This window comes from Argiope bruennichi, chromosome 7 (assembly GCF_947563725.1).
Source record: "Argiope bruennichi chromosome 7, qqArgBrue1.1, whole genome shotgun sequence".
In the NCBI taxonomy this organism is placed as follows: domain Eukaryota; kingdom Metazoa; phylum Arthropoda; class Arachnida; order Araneae; family Araneidae; genus Argiope; species Argiope bruennichi.
In genome coordinates, this window is record NC_079157.1 from 35,891,902 (window position 1) to 35,906,027 (window position 14,126).

Below are 14,126 nucleotides of genomic sequence, written 5' to 3' on the forward strand. Positions count from 1 at the left end.
CACCAATTGTTAATACATTAACTTTTTCCTTTAATTATTAACCTTTCATGCAGATCTTTATAAAAGATATTGGGTTTTTTTTGGCAACCAGCTGAATCATTTTGATTACTTTCTTTTCCTTTCATTACAGTATACTCTTGAACTTGGAACTTCTTGAATTTCCTGTCAGTTGAGTAGCCATATGATAACATAATATTTTAGATGTATGTTTTATGTTAGCTTTATGTTAATAATTCATTCAACAAAACATTTTTATTAAAATTTTTGGCAATGCGAGTAACAGACCATTGATGCAATATCTAGTGATTAAAAGTTTGTCACAGGAAATGAAAAGTGGTGGTATTGGTACTATGTTTAGGGTTGGTAGACTCAATCAAGTTCCTCCCCCCCCCCCCCGCCTCCCACACACAGGAAGCATAAAACATAATGTGTTTTAGAGTTTTCTTTCAAAAATTAGAGAAAAGCAGATGAGCATTGACGGAGTGTATTTAGGGTTTTATAAACTTTGGCATAAAACGATGTGCTCTTAAAAGGAAAGAACCAAAAAAATCTACCAACCAGTTTGTTGATATTTCATTTCATATAATGCATTTGTTTCTAAAATTCCAACTGTAGATATATATTTTAGGTGAAGCTATTACTGTGAAAGGAGCTTCATTTTCATGGGCATGCGATTCTGATTATGTGTTGAGGGATATCAATTTGCATGTTCCTGAAGGCAAATTGATTGCTATTATTGGACCTGTTGGCTCTGGAAAATCATCCTTACTTTCTGCCTTATTAGGAGAATTATATAAGAAAAATGGATCTGTGGATTTAAAGGTCAGTGTGCAAAATTGTGTCTTTCCTACTTTTTATATATAAACTGGATAATTATTAAGGTATTAACATCATTTTCTCTTAACTAATTTTGTATCAGTTATGTAACTCTACTACCTTCCCTTTTGTTACAATAGATGGCGTTACCTTATTAACATCAAGGTATATTTCCCATGATACTTCTTGGGGGTATTATTAGATTGTATTTTGAGTGAATGTCGTGTATTTTTCATATTCATGTTTGTTTTGTCCTGTGAAATTGGAAACGTAGAAAATAATTAAATAACTGTTCCTGAAACTCATCTATTATTTTCATCTATCTCATAATGAAGTTATAGAGTCTCACCCCTCTACAGTTTTATTTTTTGAAATCAAATTTTTGGGGTCTATCATTTATCACGAGACTTTTTCTACATAACTACTCTCATTTAATTTTTTGCATTTCAAGTTTAAAATAAAAAGAAAGTCATATTTTGGATTTCCCTTTATTCTAAAAAATCCATATATTTGCTAAGAAATGGTAAACAGGTGGGCCATTATTTTTGTTTGTTTTCTTCACACTCCAATGGACTATAAATAAAAAGGTGAGTGTACAGAACAAAGCAAATTTATTACCAAAAGTTTTGTACAATTATGGTTACTTTTCAGCATAATCGCTATTAAGGTTCGGACTTTTCTGATATTGATGGATCTCTAAAAAAAATTGTCGTCATTAATCTGGAATTGTTTAAAAATTTCTTTTAAGAAAAGAATTTGGAGGGAAAACTGAATGCCTAAGCAAGCACCCTCCAAAGTCACAACTTTGGAATGCTGGTCAATCGACTCGTTTGAGATTTCAGCATCACGGTGAACATGGCTTAGGGCTGAGTGATTTTCATCTGTTTCTTAAATTAAGGAAATGTTTGGAATGTCATTGAATTCTTGACTAACTTAGAGTGTCAAAAGATTATTAAAGTCTATCTCACATCGCTGAATTTTTTTTTTTTTTTACAATGATTGATGGTAATTATGTCAGATAATAGCTATTGTACAGAATTTTTTGAAATAAATTCATTTTGCTCTCCACCCTTCTATTTCATTTATGGTCCATCCAAGTTTGGGAGGAAAAACTCCTTATTCAACTTGTTATGCAATGAATCACTTCAACAGCTTGGAGCTGCAAATCACATCATTTCTTATAGAAGTGCAAAAACTATGCATTAATATATATTTTGAAATAAACTTCTTATATAAATACTAATCTTCTGGGTTTAATAAAAAATTATTTCATTAATAGAATATTCAACTCCACATATTACACAAATTAATTAGCAGAATAGTTGGAAATCTAGTATTCTTGTAATATTGGCAATTGTAAATTCAGTCAACAGTTTTTCAACTATTTTCTTGTTAGAGCTGTCATATTCTACAGACGATTTAATTACTATTTGCCTCACATTAAACTGTTTTGTTTAGATATTGCCTAGAGATCTTAATTTAGAGGGTTTAATAAAAAATTATTTCATTAATAGAATATTCAACTCCACATATTACACAAATTAATTAGCAGAATAGTTGGAAATCTAGTATTCTTGTAATATTGGCAATTGTAAATTCAGTCAACAGTTTTTCAACTATTTTCTTGTTAGAGCTGTCATATTCTACAGACGATTTAATTACTATTTGCCTCACATTAAACTGTTTTGTTTAGATATTGCCTAGAGATCTTAATGGTATGATAACTATAGTTTATTAAACAAATCAAAGCAGACATTTGGAGAAAAATATTTTAATAAAATGATCTTCGTTGTTACATTATTTTTCTTTCCTTTGTTTATATTATAATTTCTGTTTCTGCTTTCCTCAAGTCTACCACTTTTGTTAAAATAATGTTTTATGCTGTTTTGAGTTTAGTAATTGTGGATAGATTATGTTATGGGTATAAGAAATGCTTTATTGTTTTTTTTTTTTTTTTTTTTTTTTGTAAATTTTTGATATTGGTTTTATTTTATTTTCCAAATTATAATAATATCAATAGGAAAAAAATACATTTAAACTTTCCATTTTAAAATCCTTTTTATTGTAGCATAAATTCTTTCTTAATTACTCTGTAAAAGATGTGAAGTTCCTGTATTTACTTGGAATACTTTATTTTAAAAATTATTTTTTGTATTACTTTAAATGTTTGATTCCTTAATTTGACTTCTTAAATTGAAAGTTTTAATCATTTTAGTAATTCAAAAAAATCAGTCAGTTAAAAAACTTCCATCTGTTTTATTTACAGGGTACTATTGCTTATGTACCTCAGGTGACATGGGTGCTTAATAGATCTCTGAAAAACAATATTTTATTAGTAAAACATATGACTGAAGAAAAATATAACAAAATTTTGGACTTCTGTTGTTTAAGAGCTGATTTGGAGATTCTACCTGCTGGGGATGAAACGGAAATTGGAGAAAAGGTATTGTGTTATGCCAAATATTGTATATTTAATTGTTATTTACTTAGTTTGTATTATTTTTAAATGCTACTTCTAATATATCTTAATAATCCAAAACATGAAAAAATTAAATCGCAGATAAGTGAATTGTTTTTCCTAATTTTCATTCATAAATAATTTAGTTTGTGAATACATTTTCTGAAACAAAACGACTTAATTGTGAAAACAGAAGCAGTATAAAATTAAAAAGTAAGAAAATGTGAATGAATGGTAGTAATATTAGTATGTCTATAGGAAAATTACTTACTGTTTTGATGACAAGCTGTTGAATTCTTTAGGAATAAATGCCTAACCAAGCCTAAGGATGATAAATTTATTTCCTTAGAAAATATCATTTGATAATGTAATTATATACATATAATGACTTCAGTTTCTCTATGTTAATTATTTTATAATCACTTAAACTCTGGTTTCACATTAACTTCTGAATTATGCTGGTTTTTATTTTCCCACCATGACTTTTTAAATGTCTAAGTACAAAATGCTGTGGCGGCATACTCTTTCCTGAAACTTTATAAATTCAAAATGTTTTTGCACACTATCTTCTTTCTGCTTTCCTAGATGATACACTGCATTGTGCGAGTCGTGATGTTACTAAGAAATATGATTATCGATTTTTTTAAAGAATTGGATTATTTCCATAATATTCTGAAGAATGAACATTTTTAATAAATTACATGCTTGGTTCTTTTTAAATCAAAGAATGTTTTACATAATTTTTGAAAGGAATAACTAAAGAATTCATTACATTACAGAAGTGCCAAATTTGCTACTTTGGCTTTGAAATTTACACATTTCATGGAACAAAATCATTCAAATTAAATAGACTAGGCAAAATCATTCAAATAACTTGAGCATTTTCACTGATGTAAAAACATCCCACTGGACAAATTTCAATGACCATTGTAAGAATTTATATTATATAAGTATTATTTGGTGTGTGTGTGTGTTTCCTTTAATAACCTTGTAAAGTTGAGATATTAATTTGTAATTATACTGTATATTAAACTTCATTTCCTTTCAGGGTGTTAATTTAAGTGGTGGTCAAAAATTGCGCGTCAACTTGGCACAGGCAGTGTATCAGGATAAAGACATCTATCTTCTTGATGATCCCTTGAGTGCTGTTGATGTCCATGTTAGGAGATCTTTATTCAATGACGTTATTGGTAGTAATGGTTTATTAAAGAACAAGGTATGTTATAAAAATTGTAGCTAACCAGAATCCAAAATTCTTTCTTTGCCTTATCAGCCCACTATATCTATTTAAATATCTACAGGTTTATTTATGATTAGCTCGGTTGATCAGCTGGCTCGTCGGGTTGGTTACATTTGATTTCAGATAAAACATTTAGATATATCCTCAAATCCATAATTCCACCATGCTGTTTGGCATTCAAGACGTGTTATTTTAATTGTCTTAATTAAGTTTTGTTTATCATGTACATGGTATGACTTCTTTCAAAAATTCCACATCCCCCTGTACCACATGAGTACATGAGTATTTCATATATGTACCACATGAGGGGCATCTCGAAAAGAGGATGACAGGCTTCTGGTATGGTGGTTGGATCTTGCCAGCCTGATGGGTACACAAATAGGTGGGGAATCAGGCTCCTCCCATCGATGGCGTCACGTACTTCCTTTGGGAATTGTTGTACCGTAGCCGGTGATGGTCCTTAGTACTCAACGACAGTTTCTGCCAACCTTGCTGTTGTGGCGGTCTGGTCATTCAGTTTTCTTTATCCGTGTGCTTTCGAGCGGGACGGAGAGTCAGTAATATGACTTACTTATGTACCAAGGGTGCACCTCGAAATGAGGATGAGAAACTTCCGCCGTGGTAGTTGGATCTCGCCACCCTGGTGGATACACAAATAGGTGGGGGATCTGGCTCCTTCCATCGATGACAGTACGCATTTCCTACAGTACCATGGCCGGTGATGACCCTTAGTACTCAACTGCAATTCCCGCCAATGTTGCTGTTGTGGCGGTCCGGTCTTTCAGTTTTCTTTATCCGTGTGCTTTCGGGCGGTTCGGAGAGTCAGTGATATGACTTACTTATGTACCAGTTTCTCATATCCATACTAAAGTACCACCTGATGGATTCATTCGTACATAGACATAAAAAAATCAAGACAAATTGGGCAATTGATTCAATGGCATAATGAGGATAAATGGCACCTGAAGCAAAATAAAATTTTCCGTTCCAAATAAAGGAGTAGTACTTTGGTCAGTTCTAAACAGAGGAGAGAAATTAAAAATTTCTTTTTGAATAAAATTTTTTCCATAAGGTATATTTTACACCAAGAGATTGAGGGGGACACATCATCCCAGATACTCTCTTGGGCTCTTCACTGGTTCTACCTGTGTCCAAATCATCATCAAAATCTTGGCAAGGGTAAATTGTACCCACGGTATTATATTTATAAGGATTTTTTTTAAGTCATCGTAATATTTCAGATGCATTAAAATTTTGAACTAATACTTAAGGTATTTGTTGCTTTTTCCATGCTATCCAATCTCTGCTCTTCTTTCTGAATATATATAGCAACAAAATATCTGAGGATCATACAAAATAGATATGTTTTCGAACATCCACTTCTTGGGACCTCACGAATAGGTACATTCCATCCTCGGCGATGGAGCTATCAGCATAGCATAATTGTTGTGTTGTGTGTGATATCCGAAAATCTTCATACTTATTTGGAAATTTCCTCGTCTTTTTACTCAAAATGGCGACTTTTATTTATTCTCTTTTACACAGGAATGAATATAATAACAAGTAGTTGGTATATTGTTTCCATTGTATGCCTTTGACTATACGTTTGGAAGCAAGTTTCTTAACTCACGTATCGTGTTGGTACAGTGCAAAAATTTGGAGAGGGAAGTGCCGTCTCGTGTGTCGTCCTCGTCATTTGACGGTGGTTCAAAATTACGATGTCCGTCTCATAATCCTACGTTAATTCAGAAGGGGCGTTAATATAATTAAACTTAATTCAAAACTCCAGTTGCTTTAAACCTTACTGCTAATAAGGAATTTATAATGACTTGTTTGTAAATTTTTGCAAATTTTTATAATAATTAAAATTATTCAAAATTGTCTAAACAATGCCAATATTATTTCAGATTCATAAAGAACTCTTCCTTTGCTATTTCTTACCGAACTATTTACGCAGATAACGCAATGTATTAAACGCAGAACGATTTACGCAATGTATTAAATACAATTGATGTAAACATTGTATTGACCTGTTATGAAGCTTTATTGATTATTATATATATGTTACCGTTAAAGTATATAATGCAGTTATTTCATAGAATACCTAGTTATTCCATGAAATAACTGATCGTGTCCGTTAAAGTGTGTAATATGTTATTAATTTGACACTTTAACTAGTTATTCTATGAAATAACTAGGTATTCTATAAATTAACTAATGAGAGACAGTTAAAGTGTAAAATAAACAATTTATCTAAAATGAAATTAAACTAATGGTAGACAATTAAAATGAAAAAGAAGCAATTTATCTAATTTATGCAGCGTATAAACGGTATTTATGGAAACGTACCATAAAATCATTTGTTACAACAAGGATTACTAAAATGACACTTGGAATGACAAAGAACATTATTTCTAAAACAAAAACATTTTTTATTTCTAAAACAAACAAACAAAAATGTAAGTGCAGTAGGGGTGGAAGGTAAATGTATTTGTCGTGCGAGATATATGATATAGATTATTTCACACTTTAACGGGCTGCAGATCGTTATTCTATGAAATAACTAGTTAAACCATGAAATACAAGAGAGTTTTACACTTTAACGGACACGATCAGTTATTTCATGGAATAACTAGGTATTCTATAAAATAACGAATTTCATACTTTAGCGGTAACACATTAGCTTTGTTGTATTGTATATTGAAATCCAAAATGTAAGTTTGGATTTTGAATATATATATGAATTATTGAAATAATAGTTTGGAGGATAAAACTAATTTGAAAATGGAAATTAAATTATATCTTGGTAACTGGAGGATAAAGCTGATTTGAAGGTGGAAATTAAATTCTATCCTGATAATATCATGTAATTATCTGATTTTTAATATCCATTAGAATTTCTTTAAGATGGTGAAAAAAAATTTTTCTTTCATTGTAGACTAGAATACTGGTCACTCACGATACATCAATATTGCCAGATGTAGACATAATTGTGAGCATGAAGGATGGGAAAATTGACGAAATGGGTTCTTACAAGGAACTTTTAAACAAGAAGGGATCGTTTGCCAGCTTTGTGGAAGAACACTCTCCCCACAAAACAACTGAAGAAAGTGAAGTAGGAAATAAAATGTAATTTTCTAAGATATTTTAAGTATTAGAAATTTTGAACCTTTTATCTTCTTTATTTTAATTAGAATCCTTTATCTGCTTTATTTTATTTCTATTTAGATTTTTTGTTTTAAATTATGTGTTTACATATTTTGACACATATGTATTTTCAGATTGAGTATATCTCGATTAAACTCCAGAGATTCAACAAAATCAACTGATTTAAGTGAACATGGTGGTGGTGATCAGCTACTTATAAATGCTGAGAAGTGTGCAGTTGATGAAGAAGAAAATTATAGACTCACTGATAATGAAAGAATGGAAATAGGAGGGGTATGAATTTTGTTTTTGTTTCATTCATAAGAATTTGTTTATTTGCTGCTTACAGTTTGTAATCTTGATATTAAATTTGTAATCTTTACATTTTTTTTTATCTCATGAATTCTGTGAACTTGCATAAAAAAAAAGAAACGAATTTGTAACTGTTAAATAATCTGTTTCTGCAATAATCCAACTTAAATCAGCAAAATAATTCATTTAAGTTACTGTTGTGTAAATAGATAGATTCTTTTACAAATTACTTTTTGATTGTCAATTGTCATAAGAATTTTATAAAACCTCTTAGATAAGATATTGTTTTTTTAAAATTATTAATTGGAACATGGCAGAGATATCTATTTGTTTCTGTAATATTGAATTACATTGTGACATTTATTTAACTGTATTCACAATTAATATTGTACTGCGATTCAGGGTTCGTGTGGATTGAGAGTTGATAAAACAGTCTCTTAAATATCAGAAGACTTTTATTCGCAAAAATTTTTATAAATTGCAGGAAATTTTACTGACACGCTTCACAATTATGTCACTCCAATTCAGCTAATGTACAGCAACAGCTTCCAAACACAGAGGTCTCAAATACCTCAGACAGATAACAGCTTCTAACTCTGAACTCGCATTCAAACCTGAACGTTTTCACTATCACTCACACTATGCTAGGCGGCTGTATTTATACCCGACTTGGCTTGAAGATTTCGCAGTTTCGCCAAGGTCCTGGAAGCTTCTAGGCTATCTCGCTTAATAATTATCCTAGAGCATCGGTGATGGAACTTTCCAGAAATATTCCATTTCTCGACAAATCACCAAGAATCTCGCCAAAAGGTCGTCAGATCATTGGAAATGCCACCTTTAACGTAAAATACGCGTAAGTTGCTCGATTCTTCGCCAAAATCCGAGTACTTCAGATCTGTCTGAGATATTTCAAGACAAATACAAGCAATATTTAGATTTGTAACAATATAAATAAGTAGAACATTAGTTGAAATAGGATGTTTGATTTCTGTATGTCATTAAGAAATAGCTGATGAGAAATGAAGTTTTGACTTTGATCATAATAAGAATTTGATATTGAATGCCTCATCTTATCATTTAAAATATTTCTGGAAATCAAAGAACTAGCCCAAATGGCTTGCCTGATTTGCCAATTTTTATTTCTCGTGAAAATTTACTGCCTCTAAATATGGCATCAGTGGTAGTCTACCTTCCATAATCTTCTATTTCCGAAAGAAGTTTCAAACACTCTACATTATGCAAGAATCGGGGGGGGGCATGTCAGCTTTCTCTATTCCAAACCATTAAAACAATTTTTTGTTTGCTTGTTTTCTAAATCTTATATAGTAGCTTCATAAAATTGATCCTTGGATACAAGGGAAGGGAAAGATATCAGAAAATAAAACTTTGGTAGAACTCCCACCCTTAATTATTGGACCAATTTTACCAATTTGTAGACACTGCTAGCTTATCAAACATCGTTTTGTTTATTGTTCAATTTTAGTTTAACTTAAAGTAATACTTTTTGGTTATTAATTAAATATTGATTGGCATAATTAGATTAATACTGTGGTGACGCTTTATAAGACAGATAACAGCTACAAGACATGAGTAATTACTTTTGTCTTGTGGTCATGTTACTTGGCTACAAACCATAAGGTTGCGAGTTCGATCCTCGCGTATAACCAATAGCAACAATACTGTTACTTTGGCTGGTTGTCAATTGGTCATGAAGGCTAGTAACAAGATATATACTAAGCATGTTGTGAATTAAGAATTTAATAAAAATCTCTATTACATTTAAACTGTATATTAAAATTAATTAACAATTAAATCTTGATATTGCTTTTCTTTTTTAATTTTTACGAGTTTCAGGTTCGCCGACTCATTTACCTAAATTATGTGAAACAAATGGGCATTCCACTGTTTATTGGTTCTGCCATAGGAATCATGGCATATGTGTCATTTCAAGTGAGTTTCATTTTTTTTTTTTTCCTGTATATAAAGAAAATTACTGTCATTATTAAAATATTTGATTGCAAGATTCATATCACATATTTGGATAAAGATCTAAACTAAAACTGTAACTATCAATTTTTTTCTCTGTTTTTACTTGTTAAATATATTAGTAGTACCAGTTTCAAAAAGATGGGAACAAACTCTTTAAGGCCGTAGTTAGTTACAAAGTTGGGAAATTAATGTTATTCAGCTTATTGAAAAATAATAATGCTCCAAATAAAATAATATGTTAAAAAATATTTAATAAATATTGGCATTTTTTTTAATTAATCAAAATTCTGATAAAGGAGGGTATTGATAAAAGAAGTGTTACAATATTGTGGTTCGGACAGATGCATGGATTTAATAAATTTTAATAAAACAACCGAAACAAATTTTTTACAGTTGTTGTTTGCAATTTTTTACTGTTGTTAAAGCAAAAACAATCCAATTTTCAAAGGACTACTACAGTTAAAATTTGTTCTGTCAACAGCACGGTGAAAACTGAAAACTTTATGCTTTAAATTGACTTCAATTTCGTCTTTGCAAAAATACCAAGGATCAAGTGTCTCGATTAATGAAAGCACAACAGCAATCGACTATTTGGGTGCTAATCTCCAATCTACTGTTCTTCAGGTCCTGCAGTGCAGGATCTGCAGAAGTGCTGTATAGCAAGGAAGAAGTAGTCCATCCAAATAGAGACTTAGACTCATTGGCAATTGCAGCAAGGATTTTATATACTCTCAGAAAATTCTGATTTTCTGAAAATAGAGTGGAAAGCTTCCCAAATATATCACAACACTTCACGAAGAGTCCACTCTATGTAATAAAATAAAATGCATTTATACCCAAAGATGCAATTTAACTAAACTAAAGATCGCTATACTACTATTTACCTATCGTTAAATTGTAATTATTTTAAAGCAATACAATGTCAAAAATGGTAATTTAACTGTATTCTTTAGGTAATATTTTTTTATGTATAATTTGATCAGAAGGAGTGGGAAAACATGTACTGTGTTCTTTAGTTTTACCCATAACTTAAGAATTCTTAACTTTGTAGATTTTTCTATACCATTATGCATCTCTGTTATGACACTCTTTCTGATCTAAATTTAAGTTATTATAGACTAATATGGATATATAACAGAAATGCTTATTCTAGAATTAATAGCAATTTTATTTATTTGATCAAGTTATTTATTTATCTTAGTTGGACATTGATAATAATATGATTCTTTTAACTTAGGCAGGTGGAAATATTTGGTTAAGTCAATGGAGTTCTGATGTGGCTAAAAATGGGACTCGTAACAGTTCACAAACTATTTGGCGCTTATCTGTTTATGGAAGTTTTGGTCTGGCACAAGGTATGAGGCTATAATCTTTGGTTCCAAATGCTGTTTTTAAATATTCACAAAATTATATTCTTTGTGATTAAAAATTCAGTGCAAAATCATTGATTATTTCTTGCTGTATAGTTTTGAATAACAAATTTACATATGAAAGCATTTATTGTTATATTTAAAATGCATATCATATATAGCTTTCCACTCTAATCTTACCTTAATAATTAATTTTTAAACTCCATGTGTGTCAATAAATATACCTCAGAAAAAAATCATTGTACTAAATTTTTATACAGTCTATACAGCCATGGCTGTTATTAGTCATATTCAATTAAATGTTCTTGATGCATTGATTTTAAATTTTAAAAAAAGTTCATCTTTTCTCCAATAAATAATGAACAAGTTATGAAATTGAATTTTATTATTTAAAACCAATTAAGAGCCTCCTTGAGGAAATGCTATGCGTAGATTGGCTGCTTTTCCACAAAGCTGCCTATAGAATTGTCTAAAATAGCAATAATCAAAACTTTATAATTCCATTAATTTTAGTCGTAGTGGTGGTGGAGATTTTTTGTTTAGTTTTTATATCAGTATGTAAAAAAAAATTTAAATAGAGCTTGTGCATTATGTTTGTTTACTATTGCAAAATAGCATAACACTTAGCCATAGAAAGACAATATATAGCCTGTAATTTGGAAAAAATTTATATTGTATACCATTTCTTATTTCGAAATTCAACATTCTTCCCCTCTTTTATTCTGCTTTAAAATGCCCAATAATAATTTTGATAAAGAATAAAATACCTACCAAATCTATAAATAATCTTCAACTTATACTTTGAAAATTATTCTTTTTTTTTTCAATGCATATCACATTCTATTTATATGATTTGTACATTTTTCCAAGAAAATAAATACAGTTAATGAAATTTTTAAATATTAAATCAAAAGAATAATTTTGCATTTTCATGTTTGTTTGTTAAATTTTATCTTCATTTATTCATCGCTATTCATTTTACTTTGATATATTTTGCAGTTATATCTTCTGTTTTGGGGGGATTCTTGCTTATTTTGGGGGTGACAAGAGCTTCTGAAAGGTATCACAGACTCATGCTGGATAGTGTTATGAAATCTCCAATGTCTTTCTTTGATACCACTCCTGTAGGAAGAATCATTAATAGGTAAATATATCATGATTGTTTACTAGAATATTAAATTTATATTTAATGTTCATTTGTTATTGAACTTTATTTTTTAAAATAATTATACTGCAATTTTCTCATCATATAATATGACTACTGGACTAATATTTTAATAAATTATGTACTGGATTCATCTATAGAATTAAACAACTTTAATGGGTCTATTAAGGGGAAGGTTTTATCAAGGAACATTATTTAAATTTTATCAAATATTTTAATTTTGTGTAAATAGTCATTAGTTTAGATTTTTTAAATTCATTTTGTTCTCATAACATACTGTTAGCAGGAATAACTTTGCTACATTTTTCTTTTCTTCCAACTATTTTATAAACTAGCAACATATAAAAATATTTAAAAACTATCATAACCATTAGAGTTAGAAACATGCCAGTAAACATTTATATGCTAAAAATTAAAAAAATACTGGCAAAGTTATTCAAACACATTCCAAGTCTTAGTTGTGAAAAATTATAATATCGGTCTTCCGGATCATGTTGATCTTAAACATTTCATCATGTTCATCAGAGGTGTCATAAGCAAATTGTGCAATAAGTTTCATTTCTGCCACATAAAATATCCCTTTCTCCATAAATAAGTTGAATTTACAAAAAAAAAAAAAATCTTGGTACTTTTTTTTTAAAAAAAAATTGTACTAAAACAAGCATTCTAAGTTTTAGCTTGAACCATTCCATCAATCTTAAGGCTCATGTTTATCTTCAACTTTTCATCATGTTCATCAAAGCTATCGCAAGCAAATTGAACAACCAGGTTTATCTCTGTTGATTGGATTTTCATCCATTTATGAGCCTTTTATCTCCAATTTGATTTGCTGCAGGAATGGTTAAAAGATATTGGATTTTTTCTATCAACTCCCCTAAGAATCTCATGCAGATCTAGAACATCAAAAGGTGCTCCCAAACCTGCATTGAAAGGATATGTTTGAGAATCTTATCTTCCTCATTATTGCTTGATAATGCTCTGCATCTTGGTATTCTTTGATGGAAATTATAACTTTACACTTTTTACTTGTTTTCCCACTTTTCATTTCCTTATTAGTCGTAGAAAAATTCAATGTAATATTATTATAATTTTGATGCCTGTGGCTTCCCAATTTTATCCTAATGTGTCAGTATCTGAATAAAAAATAAATAGGGAAGACACTCAATTTGAAAAAGTATACAAGATTTCGAGAAAAATAAATTTCAGAATTGGCAAATTTGCCCTATTTTTACCCATATTTTTGATACAGCTTTGACAAGTTTGATTATTAGACTGAGATTTAACATAAAATTAATATCTGAAAGATTCTGAGAAATAGAGTTATATGCTAATTTATGTAAAACAAGTTTTTTTTCTTTTACTTGCATTTAAATAATGGACTTTTCAAAATACTTGATTGTCAAAAAACATTTATTAAATAAGTTAAGAACAAGAATGCTGAATAAAACTTATATAAAACTGATAAGAGTTAAAATACCCAAGAAGGCTATTGTTAAATATCTTCTCTGTAAGATGAAATTATTGACAGCTTTATTACTTAGTGAAGGAAAATAATGGTAAACCAAACAATATTTTTTAAAACAGACAAAGTTATCCCTATTCAATGTATTTTAATTGTTGTGTACAGAT

General features: G+C 29.8%; 1 protein-coding gene across 1 annotated transcript in view; it reads left to right on the forward strand.

The window, feature by feature from the left end:
- Positions 1–14,126, forward strand: part of LOC129974949 (multidrug resistance-associated protein 1-like) — a 57,849-nt gene that overhangs the window by 18,844 nt on the left and 24,879 nt on the right. Inside the window, exons 15-22 of the mRNA XM_056087767.1 lie at positions 629–822; positions 3,083–3,259; positions 4,323–4,490; positions 7,453–7,643; positions 7,796–7,955; positions 9,828–9,923; positions 11,200–11,317; positions 12,332–12,476. Of these exons, the coding sequence (XP_055943742.1) occupies positions 629–822; positions 3,083–3,259; positions 4,323–4,490; positions 7,453–7,643; positions 7,796–7,955; positions 9,828–9,923; positions 11,200–11,317; positions 12,332–12,476 (1,249 nt within the window). The remainder of the gene's footprint in view (positions 1–628; positions 823–3,082; positions 3,260–4,322; positions 4,491–7,452; positions 7,644–7,795; positions 7,956–9,827; positions 9,924–11,199; positions 11,318–12,331; positions 12,477–14,126) is intronic.